This window comes from Haliotis cracherodii, unplaced genomic scaffold (genome assembly GCF_022045235.1).
Source record: "Haliotis cracherodii isolate W230 unplaced genomic scaffold, xgHalCrac1.p SCAF_42, whole genome shotgun sequence".
In the NCBI taxonomy this organism is placed as follows: domain Eukaryota; kingdom Metazoa; phylum Mollusca; class Gastropoda; order Lepetellida; family Haliotidae; genus Haliotis; species Haliotis cracherodii.
This window is the reverse complement of record NW_027266300.1, coordinates 1,082,289-1,110,036: the sequence shown is the minus strand read 5'-3', so window position 1 is coordinate 1,110,036 and position 27,748 is coordinate 1,082,289. Positions and strand designations below refer to the sequence as shown.

Below are 27,748 nucleotides of genomic sequence, written 5' to 3'. Positions count from 1 at the left end.
TGGTGACGTTTCTACTCTTGTGGGCGCATCACCGAGAGGCTTACAAAGGTCCCTTTGATATTGTACATACATATGCCTAAGGGTGGCACCTAACGTGTAATTCATCAACAAGCTCAATAGTTGTGTTCACCAAAGCCAAACGCCAGGGGCATATTACTACCACTGATTCTACAGTATATGGTGGGATACTCATTAAATATAATCTTACCTGTAAAACAAGAATTTAGACGAGCCGTCAGAACGCATATCATTATAATCGCAATATGGCCGCAATACTGCCGATGTGATGTAAAATTTTAACTCACTCCATCACATATTATTATACCAGCAAATGATAAGAGGCTGGAATTCGGTGTTTGGCACAAGTCGAAAATGCTTCGAATCGCCCTCCTTTCGCTTTCTACTGTCACCTAACATGACAGACATACCTATGACCACAAGATATATATGGCTTAGTCTTGCAACTCATCAATAAGGCTACATTTGTGAGCATGGTCCTTATTCATGGTTCATTGCTGCATACAATTCCAAGCAGGTCTCGGCTGTACCTCGCCAGATCATCTGCCCCTCTTGTCTGTATATAAATATCAGAACTCTTTAGAAACTTGGATGGAGAATACTTTATCTTGGCACCAATATCCAGCAGGATAACTTGAGTGTCCTCACCAGTACTGATGACGCGTGTTATCATCTGCGCCATGACAAGGACTGCAACCTTCTTGGCTTCAGGTCTTCCTCCGCGGGCACCTGCAAACAAGGAGTCCACATTCTGCAGGACTGTTGCGAGATCAGCAGGCCCTCTCCGAGGCTGGAGACTGCGGATGGATCTGAACAGCTCCATCCTGTTGGTGTAGCTGTTAAACCGGATCTGGGACACCGTCTGTTGACCAAATGTGACCACGCTGACCATGACGTTGTGTCTGCCGACGGGGAAGGTGTCGGAGGCGTCAATGAGGAAGTTGAGGACGTCGTTCCATGGAGAGAATGTCTGAGTGCTTGCCTCCACGAGGAACACCAGATCGATAGCAGGAGTGAAGCCACATGCTGGAACAGCAGATAGAGCGGTACAGAGAAACTCCCTCATCCCAGTCGCATTATGGAGAACATAATTTTGGTTTTCGAATAATAAAATTGTTTGAGCTTAAGGGACAATCCATGATGAAAATGCAAAATATCCCAAATATCACGTGATCACTCTTCAACAGGTATGTAGGGGCGGTCAGGTAGCCTAGTGGTAAAAACATCGGCTCGCCACGCTGAAGACCCGGGTTTGACTCCCGACATGGGTACAATGTGTGAAATCCATTTCTGGTGGCCCCCCGCCGTGAAATTGTTGGAATATTGCAAAAACCCGCATAAAACCATACTAACTCACTCACTAACTTCACAAGTATGTGTGAAGATTATTTCTTACACAGATATTGACACATATAAAAGACATATATAGATGTGAAAATCAAAACGAAGTTAACATTTGATAATCTGACACAATAATAGTCACCTATTCCGTAAACATATATTGATGATATTGAGCTGAATTTAACCAGGAGACATGTTCATACGTGATTTGGATGACGGGATGCGATCAAATGTTTTTGCACATTTCCTTATAAAAGACAAAAGTCCAATTGTTAGTCACATCAATGAAATAAGAAACGTCATACCTTGCCTTGACCATGCCGCTGTATGTTCATTTGTACAGATAGCACAAGTTAAATGTTAAATGATGATTAATATAAACAAATTAATAAAGACCAATTCAATAGCTAGTGAAATCAGACAGAGGTTATAGACTGGGTCTATTTATTGTTTAACACCGAACGTTAACGCACTATTCCAGATAAATGGCAGCGGTCTGTAAATAATCCAGTCATAAGCATCGAACAACGCATTTGGGATACGATTGCATGCATCAACAAAGTCAGCAAGCCTGGCCACCCGATCCTGTTAATCGCCTCTTACCAAAAGATAAATCGCCTTTTAAGACAAGCATGGGTTCCTGAAGACCTATTCTAACCAGGATCTTCACGTGTCTCATTGACTGGACTTCAACTTTTCCAGCCTTCTGTCCAGAAGTTAACGTTATATCAGTATTTGTACCGGTTCTCTGGTATACAAAGGGATAAAACGTACCTTCACAATACCTGTTCCACATGTTCTTCGGGATGTCGATATCCCAAACGGATCTTGAAGAAAAGGCATATCTTGGCACTGAAGCAATTCGCTCTGTCACGTAATTGTTGACACCATCGCCAACTCCAACAGACATAACCTTTGACACCGTGTCAGCAAGACGCCATATTTGCCGAAAGAGGGGCGCAGGCGCTGTCACTTTCTCGTCACTGACGATGACGACGCAAGTCGCGCTGTTGACGTCAGTCGGGAACTTGACCTCCTCAAGCATTTCTAATAAGGTGGAGCTGACAGTTTTGTGAGATATCACGTCATTTGGTAACGTAGATGAAATGTGGAAAGGATGCAAAACACTGATATGTGGATGATTGGATAGTGGCTTGGTAAAGTTTGCAAATTCTCCCACGTACGTCTGAATGAGATCTTCATTTCGAACATTGAATATGAACGTAACGTTGGCTGGTTTATAGCTGCAATCTGAAAAAATGGGTCCACCTCAAACATGTACAAAGAATTATTGTTAAAACATAAAAACAAGAGCAGTCACCGAATTTTGTGTAAGAAATAATTTACTTGTTAGTACATGGTTTAATTTTGAATGTTTGTAGCTGCGGAAAAATGCATGATGTGATATAAAAATATTTTGAACTTACTACTTTCAGCTGCGGAGTTGTGTCCCTTAGCTGCTTCTGCTGAAACTGGAGAAAACTGTTAATGAGATGAATCTTTCATGTACATTCAATACAACACAGAAAAATTATCTTTGGCTATCAATTTAGTTTGGTGTTTTGTTTGACAGAAATCTACTTGTTGTAAACCCCGAGAACTAGTGAACGTACTTACAAATAGACAAAAGATCATTCACCATTCACAATGTCGGAGTGTAGATCATTCAGAAGGGTAGAGTTCATGGACCGGTTAAAAGAATGAAACGTGTAATGGTTCGAGGTTATAGCCTCGTTTTCGTAGACTGTACTCTCGACTCCAAAGGACACCAGGGAAATCCTGACACCGACACGTTTTAAGTTCGTTGCTGCTTTCAGAACATCAGATCTACTCTGAGACAAGCCGTCGGACAGAATAAGAGCCGCCAATGCTGGACAAGACTGACCAGTGTCCATATAAAGCCGAGGTGACCTCTTCACGACATATAAGGCCTCAGTTAAAGCTCCGGACATATCAGACACTCCCATCTGAGGTTTCAGGTCGTTGATGGCGGCGACGATGTCAGATATGTTGACACTGTTCTCCAAGACAACTTTGACATTAGACGAGAATGTTATCAAGGTCACGTGTTGGTCCTTGTCTGTGACGCGGAGCGTCTTCAGGAACGTCGTCAAGAACGTCTTCATGGATGGAACATATCCTGTCATGCTATGCGAGAGGTCAACGAGGAGTGTTGTATCTGTTCTTGATTCACAAGCTTGAGAAAGCAGAAAGACAAAGAAGTGCAGTGTGAGTCCCACGACTAAATGAAGTCAGTACGACTTTTATATTCACACAGACTGCAGCCACTTCCATTTTCAAAAGATGGTATTTAAATAATAGGTGAGGTGAAATGGGGTTTACCGCCGCGTCCAAGATTATTGCACTAATACAGCGACGTCCATGCACGTGTGTTTAGCTGCTTGTACCAGTCCAGGCTAATGCCGAATGAAGTGTTAGCCAACTGAGCTACCATGCCGCAGTTTAACACGAATACCCCACAGAGACAAAGTATACTGACTCCGAGCCGCGCATTCCTTGTTTTAGCCCCTTATTGTCGTACGTAAGGCAGGGTAACAACAAGTACCATATTTTAACGTCTTCTGGTATTACGCGACAGGGGACCTTCTGCTCTCCGGTCGGACGCTCTACCACTAGACCACGCAGGCGGTCATTGAAATAATACAAAAAACAAACATCGAAAGTATGTTGATAACATATGTTTACAACATACAAGGTACATTTTTGCCTCGTCACGTGTGTGCTTAAAATGTATAGAACTCCTTGAAACATTTTTTTGGAGGACTGATTCAATGTTTCAATGATTTGTAGCATGATGATTAGTTGTCAAGGGTGCAGTTTGATGTAAACGGATGTCACGTGATCGCTACCTGTGGGTGTAACAACACTCTGGTGGTTCTTGTCGTCTTTTGATGTGTGAGTTGGGTATCGCCGATGTTAGCCCTATTCCAGCAATTTTATCACGGCGGTGACACTAGAAATGTGGTTCACACATTGTACCCATGTGGGGAATCGAACCCGGGTCCTCCCTGTGACGAGCGAATGCTTTAACCACTGGGCTACCCCACCGCCCCTTCATTGCTTGCAGAGGTTACCTGTCACGGTCACAAACACTTACCCACATCGTTCCGTTGTAGTGACATATCTGCAGAGGAAATATAAAAATACGTCAATAATTATTACAATATATACATTCGTAATAAGAACCAAAAAGTACCAACATATGTATTTGTAAAAGGGAAAAATATCGACATACGCTATACCTTTAAAACCGTCACGTACTAGTATTTGAGGGTTGACATACCGTGGCATACAAGGTGCCTGAGTTCCGGGATGAGCCCTGTCAGGGAACTCCAGTTCTCCACGGTGAAGGAAACGTTGCTGGATGTCGCCAAGGCCCGTAACTCTTCTTGACTTCCGGTGTTTCCAATCTCCACTGTCACCACAAGAACATTGTTGTCACGAAATATTTGTGTATCTCCAATAGAAAATCCAACACGCCTGTCGGTGATTAAGACGACCACGTTCGGATATTCCGGTCTGAGGTTCGAGAATCTGTTAATGATGTTTTCATAGAGCAGAGAAGGACCTAATTCCGGCCATTGCGACTTGTGACAGGAGCAGGTTGTGGAGAAGTCTCGCCAGTTCATCTGGCAACCAGTCGACTGAGGTCACCTCCAGCTGGTTGTCGATAGTCTTGATGAACTCGGATATAAGCCCCCCAGAGCACCACCCCAAAGACTGGCGACCAGGAGAGACTTCGTCCCAAGCCATAACAAATGTTACATCTTTCTGACATGCTGATAAAAACAAACAAAGAATGTACTAATAAATCAATCAGTGTCTGTGTTCGACCAAGAAAGGTAATAGGAACTGTGGAGGAGAGAATCCATGATCGTAAAATTAACTGACGACCAAAAGAAACTTTCCACTTTAAAATGGAATTGAAAATATTTGATAACACCGGTTCAAACTAACTCAATGCAAAACACATCGTCCAAAAACAACAATGCCCTATTTAGAGAGTAATACACGCCCGCAGCACGTTGGTTTTTTTTAAGAAAATGCGAAAAGGTGAAACAACACGTGCAATAAAGGTATATGCAGGGTACTGACGGCATGTCAGACACTCACACTGACGAAAACGAAACACCACAGAAATGCCACGACTTACACTCGAACAATTCTAGAGGGCCCTGGGTATGATACAGATGGGAGTCGATCATGCCCACATTGCTAGAACTTTGGGTTGCTCCCGAACTTTGGGTTGCTCCTGTGTTGCTGTAACTAACCTGATGCAACAGCAGACAGACCGGGCAGATATAAGGCAAGCCTAGAACAGGCAGACCCAGGGTAACTATACCTAATGAAGACCGGTACTTGTGTATGTTGTATATACATCTCAAGAATCGATTCCCGATAGCGACGCCATTTGGTAAGTCGACAAGAAATTAGGCTTCCAGACATTACAGAGGACAGTTATTGACAGCGCAACATTGTCGTCAGAGATTGAGATGAGTCGGGACTGTACGTCGTTGGCTCGAGGTAACTGGCATTAAAGCCGGTTCTGTCTGTTCAGAGCTGATGGCAGACAACGTTTTTACCGCCAAAGGGGAGAACGAACGGCATGTTACGTTCAGGAGGTCGTGTCGTATGGAAAGGGAATGGTATGGTGCGGGGAGAAATTTGTGGGTAGGAGAGAACACCACTGGTCATCGTTAACGGAAATTTGACAGCTAAGCTTTGCATGGAGGACTTTCTTCGTCCAATTTGCTGCCACGCGGTGTTCTTTATCAGCATGACAACGACAGCCTCCATACAGCCGCATCGTACAGAAGGTCCTTGCAGCAAACAACGTCAACAAAGAACACCTCAGGGGTGTCATGGATCGTCGTGTTCGACACCGACCACATCCTCCAGCCAACAGACAAGAACTGGTCCAGGCCCTCCAAGAAAGCATGGCGACGTATCTCACCTGACGTCATCCCACTACAAACTTTCATACGCACTTTTTATGTGACGTGTCATTGAACCCTGAGCGATTTTAGATATCTGTCCCATTCGTCCGTTACCTTGTAAGCTTGTTTTTGCTACCCAACCTCTATTCCGTCAACTGTCATGCCAATATCGGATGCTGTATGACTCTCATTTTTAATATTGGTATCGTTTAGATTTTGATCTTTTACATTTTACTTCATGCATCTATCTTTTGTGGGTTTTTCTTACTGTTTTTTTAACTAGAGTGATTTGAAACTATGGTAAGGTTTCTTTTGGACGTATACTTTCTAGGGCACGGGTTGCCCAGCTCCAATAACCTCAGGTAGCTGCACAGGTCGGCGTCCGTTAGTCCGTAAGTACTAATATCCGCTGATCGTGGGTTCGAATTTGAGAACCACCAATATTAACCACCCTGCCAGCTCCCCTCATTCATCGAGATTTAACTCACATACTGTGAAAAGAGCGTTAGCGACAACCCACTCACTCATTTCTACTTTCAAGAGCACAAGCAGTCTATATTATCTGACGAAACAGATTCCATTTGACGAAAAGGACAAAATAGCCGAAACATTATATGAATAGACCACTGAAAATCAGTGATGACTACAGGTATGTATACGTGTAGAGATTGATATATAAATAGAGACAAATATTAACTGTTGGCCCCCTTCTCCATGAGGCCTGAAAGCTAACCAATATTAGACGCAATAACTGAGACAGATATGTGTGGGGTGTTCTATTGAGAAGTGATGTTAGCATGAAATCAGGGCGAGAGAGGGTGAGTGTATATAAGCAGGACAGAGGCGTTGTATAAGTGGGATAGAGGCGATGTATCAGCGGGATAGATGCGTTGTGTATGCATGATAGAGGCGTTGTATCAGCGGGATAGATGCGTTGTATATGCATTATACAGGCGTTGTATAAGCGGAAAAGATGCGTTGTATATTCATGTTAGAATCGTTGTATAAGCGGGATAGATGCGTTGTATATGCATGATAGAGGCGTTGTATAAGCGGGATAGATGCGTTTCATATGCATGATAGAGTCGCTGTATAAGCGGGATAGATGCGTTGTATATGCATGATACAGGCATTGTATCAGCTGGATAGATGCATTGTCTATGCATGATAGAGGCGTTGTATAAGCGGGATAGATGCATTCTCTATCCATGATAGAGGCGTTGTATAAGCGAAATAGATGCGTTCTATATGCATGATAGAATCGTTGTATAAGCGGAATAGATGCATTCTATAGGATGAATAGATGCGTTGTATATGCATGATAGAGGCGTTGTATAAGCGGAATATATGCGTTGTATATGCATGACAGAGGCGTTGTATCAGCGGGATAGATGAATTGTCTATGCATGATAGAGGCGCTGTATAAGCGGGATAGATGCGTTGTATATGCATGTTAGAATCGTTGTATAAGCGGGATAGATGCGTTGTATATGCATGATAGAGGCGTTGTATCAGCGGAATAGATGCGTTGTATATGCATGATAGAGGCGTTATATCAGCGGGATAGATGCATTGTCTATGCATGATAGAGGCGTTGTATAAGCGGGATAGATGCATTGTATATGCATGTTAGAATTCGTGCATAAGCTGGATAGATGCGTTTCATAGGCATGATAGAGTCGTTGTATAAGCGGAATAGATGCGTTGTGTATTCATGATAGAGGCGTTGTATAATTGGAATAGATGCGTTGTATATGCATGATAGAATAATTGCATCAGCGGAATAGATGCTTTGTATATGCATGATAGAGGCGTTGTATAAGCGGAATAGATGGGTCGTATATGCATTATAGAGGCGTTGTATCAGCGGAATAGATGCTTTGTATATACATGTTAAAATCGTTGTATATGCGGAATATATGCGTTGTAAATGAATGTAAGTGGAATAAATTTGATATAAGCGGGATAGATGCGTTTCATATGCATGATAGAGTCGTTGTATAAGCGGAATAGATGCGTTGTGTATTCATGATAGAGGCGTTGTATAATTGGAATAGATGCGTTGTATATGCATGATAGAATAATTGCATCAGCGGAATAGATGCTTTGTATATGCATGATAGAGGCGTTGTATAAGCGGAATAGATGGGTTGTATATGCATTATAGAGGCGTTGTATCAGTGGAATAGATGCTTTGTATATGCATGTTAAAATCGTTGTATATGCGGAATATATGCGTTGTAAATGAATGTAAGAGGAATAAATTTGTTTTATATGCATGGTAGCGGCGTTGTTAAAGCGGAATACATGCGTAGTTTATGCATCATAGAGGCGTTGTATAAGCAGAATAGATGCGTTGTATATGCATGATAGAATAATTGTAGAAGCAGAATAGATGATTTCTATATGCATGACAGAGGCGTTGTATCAGAGGAATAGGTGCATTGTATATGCATGATAGAGGCGTTGTATCAGAGGAATAGGTGCATTGTATATGCATGATAGAGTCGTTGTATAAGCGGAATAGATGCTTTGTATATGCATGATAGATTCGTTGTATAAGCGGAATAGATACATTGTATATGCATGATAGAGGCGTTGTATAAGCGGAATTGAGGTGTTCTATATGCATGTTATAGGCGTTGTATCAGCGGGATAGATGCATTGTCTATGCATGATAGAGGCGTTGTATAAGCGGGATAGATGCGTTGTATATGCATGATAGAGACGTTGTATCAGCGGGATAGATGCATTGTCTATGCATGATAGAGGCGTTGTATAAGCTGGATAGATGCAGTCTCTATCTATGATAGAGGCGTTGTATAAGCGGAATAGATGCGTTGTATATGCATGATAGAATCGTTGTATAAGCAGAATAGATGCATTGTATAGGAGGAATAGATGCATTGTATATGCATGATAGAGGCGTTGTATAAGAGGAATATATGCGTTGTATATGCATGATAGAGGCGTTGTATAAGCGGAATAGATGCTTTGTATATGCATGATAGAGTCGTTGTATAAGCGGAATAGATGCTTTGTATATGCATGATAGAGGCGTTGTATAAGCGGAATTGAGGCCTTGTATTTGCATGATAGAGGCGTTGTATAAGCGGAATAGATGCTTTGTATATGCATGATAGAGGCGCTGTATAAGCGGAATAGATGCTTTGTATATGCATGATAGAGTCGTTGTATAAGCGGAATAGATGCTTTGTATATGCATGATAGAGGCGTTGTATAAGCGGAATAGATGCGTTGTATATGCATGATAGAACCGTTGTATAAGCGGAATAGATGCTTTGTATATGCATGATAGAGGCGTTTTATAAGCGGAAAATATGCGTTGTATAAACAGAATAAATGCGTTGTAAATGCATGATAGCATCGTTGTATAAGCGGAATATATGCGTTGTATATGCATGATAGCAGCGTTGTTAAAGCGGAATAGATGTGTTGTATATGCATGATAGAGTCGTTGTATCAGCGGAATAGTTCTGTTGTATATGCATGATAGAGGCGTTGTATAAGCGGGATAGATGCGTTGTATATGCATGAAAGCGGCGTTGTATGGGCGGAATATATCCGTTGTGCTTGCCTGATAGAGGCGTTGTATAAGCGGAATGGAGGCGTTGTATAAGCGGAATAGATGCGTTGTGTATGCATGATAGAGGCGTTGTATAAGCGGAATAGATGCATTGTCTATGCATGATAGAGTCGTTGTATCAGCGGAATAGAGTCGTTGTGTATGCATGGTAGAGGCGTTGTATCATCGGGATAGATGCATTTTCTATGCATGATAGAGGCGTTGTATCAGCGGGATAGATGCGTTGTATATGCATGATAGAGGCGTTGTATAAGCGGAATGGAGGCGTTGCATAAGCGGAATAGATGCTTTGTGTATGTATAAAAGAGTCGTTGTATAAGCGGAATAGATGCGTTATATATGCGTGGTAGCGGCGTTGTATGAGCGGAATAGATTCATTGTATATGCATGATAGAGTCGTTGTATAAGCGGAATAGATGCGTTGTATATGCATGATAGAGGCGTTGTATAAGCGGAATGGAGGCGTTGTATAAGCGGAATAGATGCGTTGTGTATGCATGATAGAGGCGTTGTATAAACAGAATAGATGCATTGTCTATGCATGATAGAGGCGTTGTATCAACGGAATAGAGTCGTTGTGTATGCATGGTAGAGGCGTTGTATCAGCGGGATAGATGCATTGTCTATGCATGATAGAGGCGTTGTATATGCATGATAGAGGCGTTGTATAAGCGGAATGGAGGCGTTGTATAAGCGGAATAGATGCGTTGTGTATGCATAAAAGAGTCGTTGTATAAGCGGAATAGATGCGTTATATATGCATGGTAGCGGCGATGTATGAGTGGAATAGATGCATTGTATATGCATGATAGAGTCGTTGTATAAGCGGAATAGATGCGTTGTATATGCATGTTAGAGGCGTTGTATGTGCGGAACAGATGCATTGTATATGCATGATAGAGTCGTTGTATAAGCGGAATGGAGGCGTTGTATAAGCGGAATAGATGCGTTGTGTATGCATGAAAGAGTCTTTGTATAAGCGGAATAGATGCGTTATATATGCGTGGCAGCGGCGTTGTATAAGCGGAATAGATGCATTGTATATGCATGATAGAGGCGTTGTATAAGCGGAATGTAGGCGTTGTATAAGCGGAATAGATGCGTTGTTTATGCATGATAGAGTCGTTGTATAAGCGGAATAGATGCGTTATATATGCGTGGCAGCGGCGTTGTATAAGCGGAATAGATGCGTTGTATATGCATGATAGAGGTGTTGTATAAGCGGAATGGAGGCGTTGTATAAGCGGAATAGATGCGTTGTTTATGCATGATAGAGTCGTTGTAGAAGCGGAATAGATGCGTTATATATGCGTGGCAGCGGCGTTGTATAAGCGGAATAGATGCGTTGTATATGCATGATAGAGGCGTTGTATAAGCGGAATAGATGCTTTGTATATTCATGCTAGAATCGTTGTATAAGAGGAATAGATGCGTTGTATATGCACGATAGAGGCGTTGTATAAGCGGAATAGATGCGTTGTATATGCATGAAAGCGGCGTTCTATGGGCGGAATATATGCGTTGTGTATGCATGATAGAGGCGTTGTTAAAGCGGAATAGATGTGTTGTATATGCATGATAGCGGCGTTGTATAAGCTGAATAGATGCGTTGTATATGCATGGAAGCTGCTTCGTATGGGCGGAATATATGCGTTGTGTATGCATGATAGAGGCGTTGTATAAGCGGGATTGATGCGTTGTATATGCATGATGTAAAAATTAGTGATATACGTGTAGGCATATGCTTGATACAAAGTTGTATAAGTGTTACAGATGTGTTGTATATGCATGATAGAGGCGTTGTATATGCTTGATATTGGCGTTTAATGACCCTGATAAAGGTAATGTATAATGCGTGACTGAGGCGCTGAATATTGAAAGCGTAGTGTATGCTTCATTGATGCGCTGTATAAATTGATAGAGGCGTTGTACATACTTGATACAGACGTGTATGTTTGACGTTCACTTTTTATGCTTGAAAGAGGTGTTGCATGTGCTAGATGAAGGTGTTGTATATGTTTGATAAAGGCGTTGTAAGGGCATGAAAGAGGCAGGTATATGTGTGCGCTATTTGCATATTGCAAGGGTTATGTCATTACATAATGTTGTATATTATGTGGCCATGCACTGTAGACAAATAAACGCGTTCCTCGTCCTAAATATGTTGTCCTGACCACGTTTCGAATTGCCAAAGTGTATATGCTTTATATCGGCGTTGCATATGCTTGACAGAAGCATTGTATATGCTTCATAAAGGCGTGATAAATGCTTGATTTCAGCGTTGTATAAACTGATAGGGGCGTTATATGTGCTTGATAAAGATGTTGTATACGACTCAACACTCTTCAGGAATCTGGTATACTGATTGACATTAGATCTGCTGTAAACACACTCAGGTGCCAGAGAATGCCAATATTAAGTATATTCTCCACGTTGTTGTGACAAACCGAACATGTTTAGTTTTTAACATGCTTACGTTTTGAACACGCACGCGTACGTCTCTTCCACTGTCTTTCATGTCCCGCATGCTCCCACACCCCACCTGTGACATAGCAAGTCCCCTGTGTCTTTGTTTGAAGTGTGTGGAGCTTGAACTGACTCAAGATGAGATTGGCAATACTGGGCACAACAAACAAAGCGAGTACTTATATCACAACTCCTACTGGGGCTCATAGGGTGTTTGGATAAGACACTTTATTAATACCGTATTTTTTTTATCTGACCCACCGGGTCTCCAACACACACCGGTCTCTATTTGATCAAAGGTTTGCTCTAAAATAATAGACGCCCGGGCGTCCAATAGATGAAATGCGGTATATCAAGGGGTGAAGAGTTGTATCCCTGAACTGTCAGTTTCCTGTGTTTGTAAGAGATTTCATCTGGTGGACAAGAACGGTGAGTTGGTTGATTCCGGGTTATCGTAACTGACGTCCGGGGACGGTGCTCCCAGTAACACATACTATCTTGTTTGTCATTGTCGGTCCACGCCTGGTCCAGCCTTCCTTCCGAAGATTCACTGTTTGACGGGGGTGACCTATCGTTGCATGCCAAATACGGTTTATCAGCATCGGTTAAAATACCGTCGTTCGTTCCCTACACCCCCAAACCCCATCCGCCCCAAAACGCGGATATGCTCACGCACAGGTACACGCACACGCACATGCTCACGCACACGCACACGCACACGCACATGCACATGCACACGTACACGCACACGCACATGCACACACACACGCACATGCACATGCACACGCATAGACACACACGCACACACACACGCACATGCAAACACACGCACACACACGTGCACACGCACACGCACAAACACACGCATAGACACACACGCACACACACGCACATGCAAACACACGCACACACACGTGCACACGCACACGCACAAACACACGCATAGACACACACGCACACACACGCACATGCAAACACACGCACACACACGTGCACACGCAAACACACACAAACACACGCACGCACATGCCCACACGCATACGCGGATGCGCACGAGCACACGCACACATACGCGCGCACACGCACACGCACGCACACGCACACGCACACGCACACGCACACGCGTCGTTCCGTAACGACGCGAGAATTCTTTCTGGTTACTCACAGTTACACGCCTTCTGGCGAATCTCGGACACAGACTCCTGAAGCCTGTCTCTGTGCTCCACCATCACCAAACGGTTTTCATCCGTTGCTAAGGGAAGCAGCTCGTGGCGACTGACGTCATTGCCAACGCCGACCAAAAACGACGACAGCACCACCATCACGCAGGGAACTGACGACGTCCTCCATCACATGAGACAGTCCTCTCTCGACAACAAGAACGACCACACCCCCAACATCTGGTATCCTTGGCGTATTGGACATAGTCCGTGCATTCCAACACTCCGTTCTACATCTGGTTGTTTTAAGATTAGGCAAGTCGAATGTACAATCATACAAACGTAATGCACTGGCGTCACTGACGTACAGGTTGACCTTGACGCCACTGACGTCACCTAGCTCATCTAGAAAGTGGTCGTAGAAGGGGTCCCAACAGGAGTAGCACCAGCAGCAGCTTCCGACGAAGTAGGAGCCGAGTTTGCCGTCACAGTTGCAGTTAGTCGGGTCAGTAAAGGGGAAGTTCTTGTATTCCATAACGAATGTGATATCTCCGAGACACTCGGCACCTGCACAGGTAACAAATGGTTAGCACCCATGTACCACAGATTGTGCGCAGGCAATACACAGCTACCAGCCATGAAACCAATCCAATATCGCACTATTTTCAGTTGCAACTATATTTATGATTTTGATTTTAATGCATTTTGTTTAATTATTGCAGATGGTCAATGTGAAACAGGCTCTTTCTTTCGCACCATGTAGAAGATTTGTTAACTTGAATAATCACAACCCATTGTTAGATTTGATCTTCAGCAACCCATGGCTGTCCTAAGGGGCGAAGAATGGGATTGGGGCCAGGCTTACTGATCTGGTAGATGTATGCGGCTTGCGGCTTATCGTATCCCAATTGCGTGGATCGATCGTCATGATCTCGCCCAGACTCGATTATTTACAGATCGCGTCACACAGCTGGAGTATTGCTGAGTACGGCGTTTAACTTCAAACAAACAAACAATAACTACTGTTGCCTACAGTGTACATTAGCTGAAAAGGAAATTTTGCATTTAAAATGAAGCAATAGCTTCTACTGCCGTCAAGCATACCATGCATGTACAGACAGTTAAGTCACGACTTATAGAACAGGCGTTATACGACCCCGCTTGACATAAGATAAGATATGAGTTGGGTACGTGTGTAACAAAACTGGGGTACATGAGACAGCCTGGCATGTATTACAGACTGGTGAGGTGAGGTGAAATTGGGGTTTAACGTGGCTTTCAAGATTATTGGACTTATATAGCGACGTGTGTGTGTGTGTGTGTGCGTGCGTGCGTGCGTGCGTGCGTGCGTGCGTGCGTGCGTGCGTGCGTGCGTGCGTGCGTGCGTGCGTGCGTGTGTGTGGCTGCTTGTACTTGTCCGAACCGATGCCGATTTTATAGTGCTAGACAACTGAGATACCGTGTCACAGTTAAACATGACCTGAAGACTGGTGCCTTCATGGGTCAGTATTTCGTGGACAAGGGACATGCTGTAGATGACTGATATATACTTTGCAAATACGCTTTACGAAATATAGCAAGGTAGCCTATAACAATCCCTCCATCTGCTGAAGTAGGGAAGATAATAACTGACCTGGTCCTGTCGAACACATGCAGCTCCTGAAGATCGTGAAAGAAATAAACGTAACATATTTTGCCAGCATGTCGAAGTATATGTGTATACGTGACCTTCAGTGTGTCTGTAATTTACAGCTGAACGTGGGGAGTTAAATAATGGTGTATTGACTTTACATTCCAATGGTGTAGGCAAGCCATGACAGCCTTATGTGGTGTTGGTTGCTAGGCTTCAGAGTGGCGTCCATTTTAGGTTAATGCACAGATAACGTTGTCACAGTACTGTGCTGCATTGGTGCTCAATGTATATTGAGTGAGTTCATTATGATAACTTAAACTGCTATGTTGTTATTTCCTCATATCTTCCAAGATCAAATGTAGCATACAAGTATATTTTATGTTTATGATTAATTCCAACAACGTTCGGTACTGGCACGTCATTAATTATATTCTATGGTGTCATTATTAGGTAAACATAAAGTCAACATTAATAGCCAGAATACAATCTTCTTGCAGTTTTATTACCGGATAAGAGTAACACTAACCACCCGGTTGTGTATGAATATTATTATAAGAATCTACAGTCAGACAAACGTCAGTAATACATATATGTATCATGCGTGATGATATCTATAGTAACTTAGATAAGGCAATTTCCAAGCATGCCAAGTACGAGCATGCGCAACAACGCTTCAAGGTCAGCCATCTTGTACAGGTTTCATAAACAATGACAAACCATTTACTTCGATGTTGGGTATAATTACCCCTGTAGTCATTAGGATGGGATGCATTGGATGCCTGTTGTCAAAACACAGGTCAGGCTTGACCTCCATGGTTTTTAGCATCTAATGTGTTCTATCTGTAGTGTAGAATGATAGATGTGTAGTTAATTGTCGAAATCTTTGTATTCTATGTATGACTCTCGACAATTGATCCCAACAGCTTGGGCCTGACCGATGCTCAGTCATGTACAGATAAGTCATGTACATGTACCAATAGCTTTCCAAGTCCTACACGTTATTATATGTTTCCTACACTGTGCGTTATAACATGATATTCACTACTCATGGCATACATGTTACAATATGTTTCCTACATTGGTGCATTATTACACGATATTCACTATCCATGTCCTACACGTTATTATGTTTCCTACACTGTGCGTTATAACATGATATTCACTACTCATGGCATACATGTTACAATATGTTTCCTACTTTGGTGCATTATTACGAAGAACGGCATCTTGGTATTGTTGGCCATTCAGGTTTCCACGAATTGTCACCAGCGGAAGTTTGCAGCCGAAGGAAACACAACCCCATATCATGACAGACCCCCCGCCACATGCTAAGGTCTTCTGGATATTCCTTGGTGCAAAACGAGTGTTACGTTGCCTCCAAACACGTATTCGACCATCAACAGTTCGTAGCAGCATTCGACACTCGTCAGACCAATGGATCCTTCTCCAGTTGGCCAAGTTCCATCGACTACGGGAACGACACCATATCAGACGATTCCGCATGTGCCTCTTGAGGTTGAGGACGTTTTACTGGTCTTCTGGCGTTATAACCAGCCGCTCTGAAGCGACGCCTTACGGTCATCGTCGAGAGTCTCTGATGGGTAATCCACTGCAAGCTTAAATCTGTTGAAGTGGCAAATGGATTTCGTCTGACTATCCTGAAAAGACGTCTATCCTCTCTGTTAGAGGTCTTACTTGGCCTACCAGACCTATGCCTGTCATTAACATCATTGGTTTGACCATGTTTGACAATCAAACGAATGATAACACTGTGATGACGACCCATTATCTGATTTCCGTCTGTGAAGTTGCCAGGGTGATATTAATGAATGAATAAAAGGACACGTCTATTCAACACTGAATACAGGGAGATGTGAATATACCATAAATATTACAACAGACTGTCTATATCTGTGTTTATTCTCCACGATTATAACTTTCATCTGCTCCACATACGCACGTCTCCATTGAACAAAGTAACATGATAACCTTCCTTGTCTACCGACCCGTGAAGACCAGGGTCAGAATAGGTCTTCGTAAGAGGCGACTAACGGGATTGGGTGGTCAGGCTCGCTGATCGGTGCGTATGATGTCAATCACTGGATTGTCTGGTCCAGACTCGATTATTTACAGACCGCTGTCATACCGAGGGACTGTTGCTGAGCTTGGCGTTAAACTACAAACAAGCAAACAAACACTTTATTTACCGATTCTGTGATTGAGTAGACGCCCATAGTGTCCGGTCCAGTTCCAACACACCAGAGCAATGTCATGTGTCTCTGTTTCCGCGATCACAAGTGTTCTCCACGACTCTCCATCACACGGTGTGAAGTCTCTGATGTGAGAACCGCAGGTGGCGAGTACTAGGAAGGTGTTTATTGATGTCGGGTCATTGAAGAATGGCTGCCAGTGCGATAGTCATGTATCAAAGCCGTCGTGATCAGAGCTGCCGGTCTGGTCTGTTTTCCTTAAGCGAGAAATTCTACTTATTGAACATCATTTAGACTGCAGTACGAGCGTGATGACATTTCAGGAAATTCTAGCATGGATATTGTTGACAACACCTTGTGGGAGCTAGAAGCAGGTTCATGTCAAGGTCACAAGTTTCAAAAACTCACCTTTAAAGTTGTTACGATTTAGAGAACGATAAATTCTATTATTTTTGCGAAACATTTCCTGGCCTGAGGCCATACTTTACAACCTATCGGTCTTGCACATAAAAGGTCAAGGTCACCTTTATGGTTATTGTCATGTGTTATCCCAATGTACGGCCTTGAACTCACGGGTACGGTTGAGGTCACTGTGAAGGTCGTTTGTTAAGTGGAAGTGTCTATTTGATTACTTCATCAAGACGTTTTCCTGCAATAGTTATATAATTATATGAACATCTGCAGAACATTTAAAGACATCACGTTAAAAGAACGTAGAAAAGGGTTACTTCACCTTTGGATTAACGTTTACAGAAATGAAACTGTAGATGGCATATTCCAGCACCAGACCTAGAATAGAACCCTGTCCACGTATTACCGGATCTGATGATCCCGTTAGGAGGGGTGGTCAAGCTTGCTTTACGGGGAGGAACGGGGGGCTCATCTGCCTTAGGCGCCACGATTTGCTGTGCAGAGTTGCATCCCTATGATTGTGCATTCGAATCCCGGTTCGCGCCGATTGTTTCTCGGTTTGTCAACACCATACCCTCGCTCGTGGGTTTCACCGAAGTGATAAAGTCCTGCGTCACTGCATCACTTCGGGCCTTCATCCCACATTAATGTACGCCGTGATATAACTGGAATAATGTTAAAAGCGGCGTTAAACCCAACTCACTCACTCACTCACTCACTCACTCACTCACTCATTCACTCACTCACTCACTCACTAACTGTCGGTAGGTGGGGAAAACAAAGCAAGTCAATTCTCCCACAACATGTCGGCTTGTATAAAAATGGTTTAATGTGGTGGGAGAGCAGTCAACGCAGCTGTCGCTTTAAGCAATCCAAACCTGATGAATCAAGCGGAAATACTGTTGTGAATCTGTGCATGCTATCTATTTCAGGAACACAACAAACTTAATTTTGACTTCCTTGTTTAAAACATGTCAACTTCCGAACGACCTTGTTTATAAAATATTGTTTTGGTGCAGTATGCTGTCACTTTATCGGCGGGATGAAAAAGAGTAAATTTTGAATTGTTTTATCTATTTTAAACAAAACTTACAGTCAGCGGATCCGTAGGCAAGTAAACAAAGTGTGGTCTAAGGGATCCAAATACAACAAAGGATCGGGTCGGATGATCGCGTCATCTTGCTCCCAAGGCGTGGGTCGATGATCATGCTTTCAGTCACCGGGTTTGTCTGGTAAAGGAGTGTGAACCAACTATTGTTGAAATATTGGTGAAACACCATTCACCCATTGACCGTGACTATCACAGTCCACACATGCACCACAAACATTTCACCGTGACTATCACAGTCCATACGTGCAAAACGAAACATGATCATGACACCGTAACTCTGCCCCATAGCTTAGCCCGGGGGTGTCACTGATGTACAGGGACGTAGGCCTGTGCCCTAGTTCGCCCGGGGGTGTCAGTGATGTACAGGGACGTAGACCTGTGCCCTAGTTTGGCCGGGGGTGTCAGTGATGTACAGGGACGTAGACCTGTACCCTAGTTCGCCCGGGCGTGTCAGTGATGTACAGGGACGTAGACCAGTGCCCTAGGAGACTCCCTCCTTGGTCTGACTAGAGTCTGCCCGGAGAGCGGAAGGTCGGTGGTTCGATTCCCTCCGCGTCATACCGAAAGACGTTAAAGATGATACTTGATGTTGCCCTGCCTGGCATTAGGGATATAACACAATTACTGTTCGACTCGGTGTATACGCACCTTCCCGAGGCAAGAGCGTCTACCAGCCTTTTTACCAATGTCTTGTTGCCACTCTTGCCACATCAAGCCAATTTCCTGTGCTAAATATGATTGGACTATCGCACAAATCGATAGTCCAACCAGAGAACGTTTTACAAAATCAACTTCCACGACTGGTACACCTTCGTATGTAGTGATTTGCCGCTGCCTGTCTTAGTTGATACGTCTTTTTCATATGCTAATGGAGTGGAGTGGGTAGTTCGTGTGCTTCGGGTAAACACTCGATCATATTTTTTATGAGGTGAGCTGGGGTGGAGTGGGTGGTTTGTGTGCTTCGGGTAAAGACTTCATCATATTTTGTTCGAGGTGGGGTGGAGTGGGTAGTTCGTGTGCTTTGGGTAAACACTAGATCATATTTTATATGAGGTGAGCTAGGGTGGAGTGGGTGGTTTGTGTGCTTCGGGTAAAGACTTGATCATATTTTGTTCGAGGTGGGGTGGAGTGGGTAGTTCGTGTGCTTCGGGTAAACACTCGATCATATTTTATATGAGGTGAGCTGGGGTAGAGTGGGTGGTTTGTGTGCTTTGGGTAAAGACTCGATCATATTTTGTTCGGGGTGAGGTTGGACGGAGTGGGTGGTTTGTGTGCTGGAGGTAAAGACTCGATCATATTTTGCTCGAGGTGGGGTGGGGTGGAGTAGGTGGTTTGTGTGCTTCAGGTAAAGATATGGCCGATTCCCATTCTGTTTGGAAAAAAGACAACATTTCTAAACTTGTGGTTACAGAGAACGAAGTGCTGCCGATCTACGTGTACAATCACACGAGTCTCCATCACGCCGTCGTCGGGGGATATGTGTACAGAGGCAAGGAGCTTCCTGATCTGTACGGGCGCTATCTGTACGGAGACGCCATGACAGGGTGAGTACATGCAGGTGTGTGGTAGGAAGCTAATTTTACATAGAGGCACCACGGTAAACTTGAAGGAGGTCACTCGGATTGAAGGAGGTCACCCGTACCACTTGAAGGAGGTCACCCGTATCACATGAAGGAGGTCACCCTTACCCCTGAAGGAGGTCCCCCATACCACTGGAAAGAGGTCCCCTGTACCACTTGAAGGAGGTCAACCGTACCACTTGAAGGAGGTCATCCGTACCACTTGAAGGAGTTCACCCGTACACCTTGAAGCAGGTCGCTCATATCACTTGAAGGAAGTCGTCCTTACCACTTGAAGGAGGTTGTCCGTACCACTTGAAAGAGGTCCCCCTTACCACTTGAAGGATGTAACCCGTATAACTTGAAGGAGGTCGCCCGTACCACTTGAAGGAGGTGCCCCGCATCACTTTCAGGAGGTCACCCATACCACTTGAAGGAGGTCGCCCGTACCACTTGAAGGAGGTCACCGTACCACTTGAAGGAGGTCACCGTATCACCTGACGGAGGTCGCCCGTACCACTTGAAAGGAGGTGCCCCGCATCACTTTTAGGAGGTCACCCATACCACTTGAAGGAGGTCACCGTACCACTTGAAGGAGGTCACCGTATCACCTGACGGAGGTCGCCCGTGCCACTTGAAGGAGGTCACCCGTACCACTTGAAGGAGGTCACCCGTATCACTTGAAGGAGGTCACCCGTACCACTTGAAGGAGGTCACCGTATCACTTGAAGGAGGTCACTCATACAACTTGAAGGAGGTCACCCGTGCCATTAGAAGGTGGCTGTGGTATTTGCTTTGTGATCACCCAGCGGCCTGTACTTACTTAACAATCCATGATTCCAACCACTTAGGCAGAGATATATACCCTTATATGTGTCTGTGCATCTGTTTCTGAATCTATATCTGCGACCTTTTCTGCATCTCTGTCTGTTTTCAGCGTCATGTCGGCATTGACCGAGGGCAGTGACGGCTGGACATCGTCCCCGCTTCCGGTGTGTGACCGACAAAATTGTCCGTGCGGTGCCAGGGCGCGACCTAGGAACTTCATACTGACCTTTGGTCAAGATGAACAAGGTGAGATCCCGAGGGTTGAGTCTTTATTCATCACCAAATGCCGGGTATACTGAAATAAATATGTTTGTATATTTCCAGACTGACAGATTGACATTCTGTGTTTCTTCAGGGGAGATGTACCTTTTGACGACGTCTTCAATAACGGCGTTCAAAGACGACGGAGTTGCTTTGAAAATAGTGTCATCACGTGGGTAGGTACTTTCTCCAGACTCACCAGAACAACATTCTGTGCGGCTTAGTCAGACGTCTGTGTGGTGCGGCAATGTTTTAATCTACCCTTGTCACCCTCGACTTATATATATATGAGGATCTGATCTCAATAATGACGTATAGTACTTGGATGATGACGTATCTGACGTCGTTCAGCAAGGAGATGCGATATCAGATATCTCATATATTAAATACAGATGAGCGTAGTCGTGGCACTCCGACCACTTCATAAATATAGGCCGTCGGATGACTGTCATTGATTGCTACAGGTAACAGTTGATCAAGCACAGTTGATTGACCTACCACGGCTAAAGGTCCGATAACTGTTTTAGGAACCACACAACGTTTCTTTCAGGATCAAGTGAACAGTCTGTCTGTCTTTTGTGTAAACCCTGAGGTCAAAGTATTGTTTCCAGTATTTGCAAAACAATATAACAGGCCTCTCACCCTCCCCCTCCCGACCCCTCCGCACCCACCCCTCCCCATCCCCCTCCCCCTCTACATCCATCTCTCCACTCCACACCCACACCCACACCCCCACCCCCACCCTCCACTTTCTCCATCCCTTCACCTCCATCCCCGGAGAATCAATGGCCTGCCCCTATAGGTAGTATTATATCACATAGTTACCAGCAGTAGATATTTTCTGATGTTCTGTTTCAGGGAGGAGACGGTAACTTGTGGGTGTGGTGGCAGGGGAGAGTCTACAGTCGTGGTGTTCATGCTGATGATGTCGGTGCTGACGTGGTTCGGTTCTTGGAGTGTTGAAGACGTCGACTGAAGACTTTATGCATCTGCTAGATCATAATATGAACTTATGTAGTTCTAATAAGCTAGGATGTTTGGTAACGGGAACTATACGTCATATGCAGACCTCCACACACCAGGGTTCTGCATTCTTATATTGGAATATGTTTGGTCAGGAATGTGTCACAAAGTGCAAGGTTCGAGGGTTGTTCTGGGGTAACCATGAAGAACTGGTATATTCACTGAACGTAGGCACGGATGTTAACAAGTGGTTGATATTGGCATGCATCAGGTAGTGTGGCTCAAGACGCGGGTTGACTTTGAGATGCATGACTCTGTGGAGTCTTTTCTGAATGATGTAATACACTTCATGATACGTGGACGTAAAAAAGAGGTGAAGCACCATGACAAAAGAAATTAATTTTTTATTTAGATAGTTCGAAGCCTTGTATGTGTTTGTTACGAGAGGTGAAAGAAATGACCCAAGGACAATAAAATTATTTATTCTTCATCATGACCCCCCTTCAATATTGGCACGGTTTTGCCAGTGATGTTGGCGCTGTGTTATCACAATTGAGCAGGGCAGTAATGTATCTAGTGGCTATTGGGTGTGTTGTGAGCAGGGCAGTAATGTATCTAGCGGCTATAGGGTGTGTTGTGAGAAGGGCAGTAATGTACCTAGCGCACTGGATGTGATGTGAGCAGGGCAGTAATGTATCTAGCGGTTATTGGGTGTGTTGTGAGCAGGGCAGTAATGTATCTAGTGGCCATTGGATGTGATGTGAGCAGGGCAGTAATGTATCTAGTGGCCATTGGATGTGATGTGAGCAGGACAGTAATGTATCTAGCGGCTATTGGATGTGATGTGAACAGGGCAGTAATGTATCTAGCGGTTATTGGGTGTGTTGTGAGCAGGGCAGTAATGTATCTAGTGGCTATTGGATATGAAGTGAGCAGGGCAGTAATGTATCTAGTGGCCATTGAATGTGATGTGAGCAGGGCAGTAATGTATCTAGCAGCTATTGGATGTGATGTGAGCAGGCCAGTAATGTATCTAGCGGCTATTGGATGGGATGTGAGCTGGGCAGTAATGTATCTAGTGGCCCTTGGATGTGATGTGAGCAGGGCAGTAATGTATCTAGCGGCTATTGAATGTGATGTGAGCAGGGCAATAATGTATCTAGCGGCTATTGAATGTGTTGTGAGCAGGGCGGTAATGTATCTAGCGGCTATTGAATGTGTTGTGAGCAGGGCAGTAATGTATCTAGTGGCTATTGGATGTTTTGTGAGCAGGGCAATAATGTATCTAGCAGCTATTGGATGTGATGTGAGCAGGGCAGTGATGTATCTAGCGGCTATTTGATGTTTTGTGAGCAGGGCAGTAATGTATCTAGTGGCCATTGGATGTTTTGTGAGCAGGGTGGTAATGTATCTAGTGGCTTTTGAATGTTTTGTGACCAGGGCTGTAATGTATCTAGCGGTCATTGGATGTTTTGTGAGCAGGGCTGTAATGTATCTAGCGGCTATTGGATGTGATTTGAGCAGGGCAGTAATGTACCTAGCGGCTATTGGATGTGATGTGAGCAGGGCAATAATGTATCTAGCGGCTATTGAATTTGATGTGAGCAGGGCAGTAATGTATCTAGTGGCCATTGATATGCCTGTTTTACAACAAACAACAATACTTAACACCATATCATTCTCCGTACTTGTACGTCTATATATAGTGTGTGGCCATCAAACGGGGATCATCAGAGAAGCTCTGCGGGAACATGGAGATAAATGGACATCCCCCAGTCAGCGACATTTCAGTGATATCAGCCTGTATACAAACAGTCGAATATGGGACATGCAGACCACAGGCTGACAGCAATAACACCGGTCCACATGTGTCGTGGGCTCTATTAACAGCAATCCTTGCACTCGACTTTCGATGACGACAGCAATGACACACAATCAGTGTCACACGTTGTAACACTCAGTCACCATTATAACAGAGCATGACTGACTCCCTCCCTCACCACAAACTAGAGTTTTGTTTGTTGTTTAACGCCAAACTCAGCAATATTCCAGCTGTATGACGGCAGTCTGTAAATAATCGAGTCTGGACCAGACAATCCAGGGATGGACATCATGAGCATCGAACCACGCAACTGGGATACGATGAAATGCATCAACCAAGTCAGAGAGCCTGACCACCCGATCCCGTTAGTCGCCTCCCACGACAAGCATAGTTGCCTTTTGTTTTGTCAAAACTGTCACGATTGAATGTCATTAAGAATTGAAGTATCGGTTTTACAGGATCAATGTCAGGTAGCCTGTGAACTAATGTATAACACAATTCCGCATTTAGAGTGCCTTTCTTTTGTTGTCAAACGAAGTCGTGAATGGTATTTGTGGACAGTTCAAATACGTTTCGCTGAAAAATGATAACATACATATATATAATCAAGATCCTTTCTTTTTTATATCCTGGAAACATATATGAAATGTGTTGCTTCAAAGAACATTTGGCACCAACTACTTGGTGGTCTTCATGTGTCTTTACTTACTCAGATGGAATTTCAATTATGAAGCGCGCTCTTGGAAGAGAAGAAGTAGTATAGGTAATGATGGTTCTGGACCACTTCAACTGGAGCCAGATTCATATACCTATACTGCTACTACAGGGGGAATTTTTTATGCCAAAATGACTATGCGATTTAACGATAGTCATAAGATTCAGCTAAATTGACTCCAGCTCACCACCACCTGGAGTCTATGATATAAATTTTTATAGGTAATTGGAAAGGTGTACGAGCAATAAAAAAATTAGCCACCGCGGCTAAGGTATCCAAAGATGTGGCCAAGGATTGGTTAAAGCAACAAGCGATGTGGCAGATATATTTACCGGCACCACGTTATATACCGAGGAAGAAGTTTGATATTTTTACAACGAATGAAGTTCATCAGGCTGACCTCTTGTTTCTTCCCCACGATAAGGTAAAACGCAAAACGTATAAATACGCTTTAACCGTAGTGGATGTGGCTAGTCGATACAAAGAGGCTGAGCCATTAACATCGAAAGAATCAACAGAAGTAGCTAATGCACTGAGTCGCATATATAAACGCGGACCGCTAAAATGGCCTAAGCTATTTCAAGTAGATCCCGGTCGCGAGTTTATGGGATCGGTAACTAAACTGTTAACAAAGAACGATGTCGAAATCAGGCGTGGTGAAAGAGAGGCCCACCGCAGTCAAGCTATCGTCGAAAGATTTAACCAGACATTAGCGGAACGTTTGTTTGGCTATCAGTATGGGATCGAAATGAAATCCGAGCGATTGAGATCAACCGAATGGGTGACACGATTATCAGCCGTTGTATCAGCGCTGAATAATGAAGTAACGAGATTAATAGGGAAGAAACCATTCGATGCTATTAAAATTAAATCCGTGACTTCCGAATCTTCAGCACCGAGGAGAGGCAAAGAACGAAAACTTCCGGATAGAGTAAGGGTAAGATATTTATACCAGGCAGGTGAACTCGAAGGAGGCCTACGTCGCGCAACCGATCCCATATGGTCCCTTAAGACATATAGCATTAGTCGATTGGTTACGAAAGAAGGAGAGCCTATTCTTTATTATCTTCAAGATGAACCGGGTAGGGCATTTGTACGAGAAGAGTTGTTCTTAGTTCCCGACGGTACGGTATTACCACCATAACCATAAGCATAGGTAGTTACACCATCATTATCAATCCATCTCTTTGTATCTAAGGGGGATAATGATGTCTTGTTCATTCTTAATCCATATATCCTATGATTGTAACTTCTTAAAGAGTTCATCTCGTGTTTGAACGTTCTACCATTGAATAATGATTTTTTATACTGTTCGTGTTTGATATGCTTTTTTACAACATACTTCTTAACACCCTTAGCTTTTCTTATCTCCCCATTATCGGACTTCTTTATAGAATACATCTTAGGTCTTAATCCGACATACTCCGCTATAGGGGTCCCAGCACATTCATCCTTCATCTTACCTAACACCTTTTTATTTACTACGCTGTGCAGTGGATTATCTTTAGGATAATCGCTCGTGTCGTACATATCTATTTTTTCTGCCATATCTTTATACACATCCTTGGTTTGTATTTCCATCAACAAAGAATCTGTGTCGGTATATAACACCTCGCATCTATCGCCGTATTGCTTCTTAAGTTCGTTGTAATAAAAGTCATACATTAAGTGTTTTGACAAGTCGAGAATACTCATACCGACGTACACCGGTCTGTTGAATTTTATATTACTCTTCTGCATATGCAACGCGGCTAAGTTGTTATCGAATATCTTGCTTCTGTTAAAAGCTGGACTGGCTATAAGTTTCCTGAGTCTTTCTTCCTCATTAGATCTGACTAATTTAACATCAACACGCTTCCTTAGATTCTCCATAGTTTTACCAAATACTGAGTTATTCATGAGCTTATACAGATTCTTTTCGAAATCGCTGGTAGCTATCTTTCTTAAATCTGTGTTCAACCTTATATAGGGCTCCATCCAAGGGCTTTGATTGAACTTTAGAACTTTGTGTATTTTCTTAAGTTTCATACTTAACGATAGATACAACTGGAGATTTCTGTAGTGAACTATATATTTTGTCTTATCAATCAAATTTGGTACGAGTTTTTCTACGTTAGCTAACCTACTATTACCCATCAAGGAGTGTTGATATTCCGACATCCAGTCTTTATTAACCATTAATCTTTCGGGAGCTAGTGGATAACTGTTATGGTCTTTATGTAACGAACTTGGATATTCCAAGTCAACTTCTAGTATGTACCCTTTATTCACATCATTATTATGGATATCATTCTCATCGACCCATTCAAAACCACCCGTGGGTAAAGGTTGACTCATAGCCCATCCGTACAAATTGTTAGCGTCGAGATATAATATGTGCGTGTCGGGTTTACTGGGATCGTATCCTTCCACTAATTTATTATTAGCCTTAGAATACCTTTTAGCTGCCATCGATATACCACCTCTTAATCCTTTCTCAATAAACAAGTGCATATCGTAATCTGTGAGTAGTTTTAGTTCTACGCCGGTCTTCTTCAACAATGCATCCCACGATAGTCCGGGACTGGAATAGTACCATGCCGGGTCCAAGCCGTATTGTTTTAAACATGTCTTTCTAAATATCTCAAATATATCGGCGAGTAACAGTACATCGGTTTTTAAGTACAGATCGTGATAATCGCCTAA

General features: G+C 43.5%; 1 protein-coding gene and 1 pseudogene across 1 annotated transcript; one reads left to right on the top strand and one right to left on the bottom strand.

The window, feature by feature from the left end:
* Nucleotides 1–502: 502 nt before the first annotated feature.
* Nucleotides 503–15,253, bottom strand: LOC139441694 (collagen alpha-6(VI) chain-like; annotated as a pseudogene).
* A 5,015-nt stretch (nt 15,254–20,268) lies between these two features.
* Nucleotides 20,269–22,539, top strand: LOC139441646 (HHIP-like protein 1). The gene is made up of 4 exons (XM_071222452.1): nt 20,269–20,459; nt 21,412–21,548; nt 21,658–21,739; nt 22,422–22,539. Exons 1-4 carry the CDS (start codon nt 20,269–20,271, stop codon nt 22,537–22,539), a joined length of 528 nt encoding a protein of 175 aa, XP_071078553.1.
* The last annotated feature ends 5,209 nt before the right edge of the window (nt 22,540–27,748 follow it).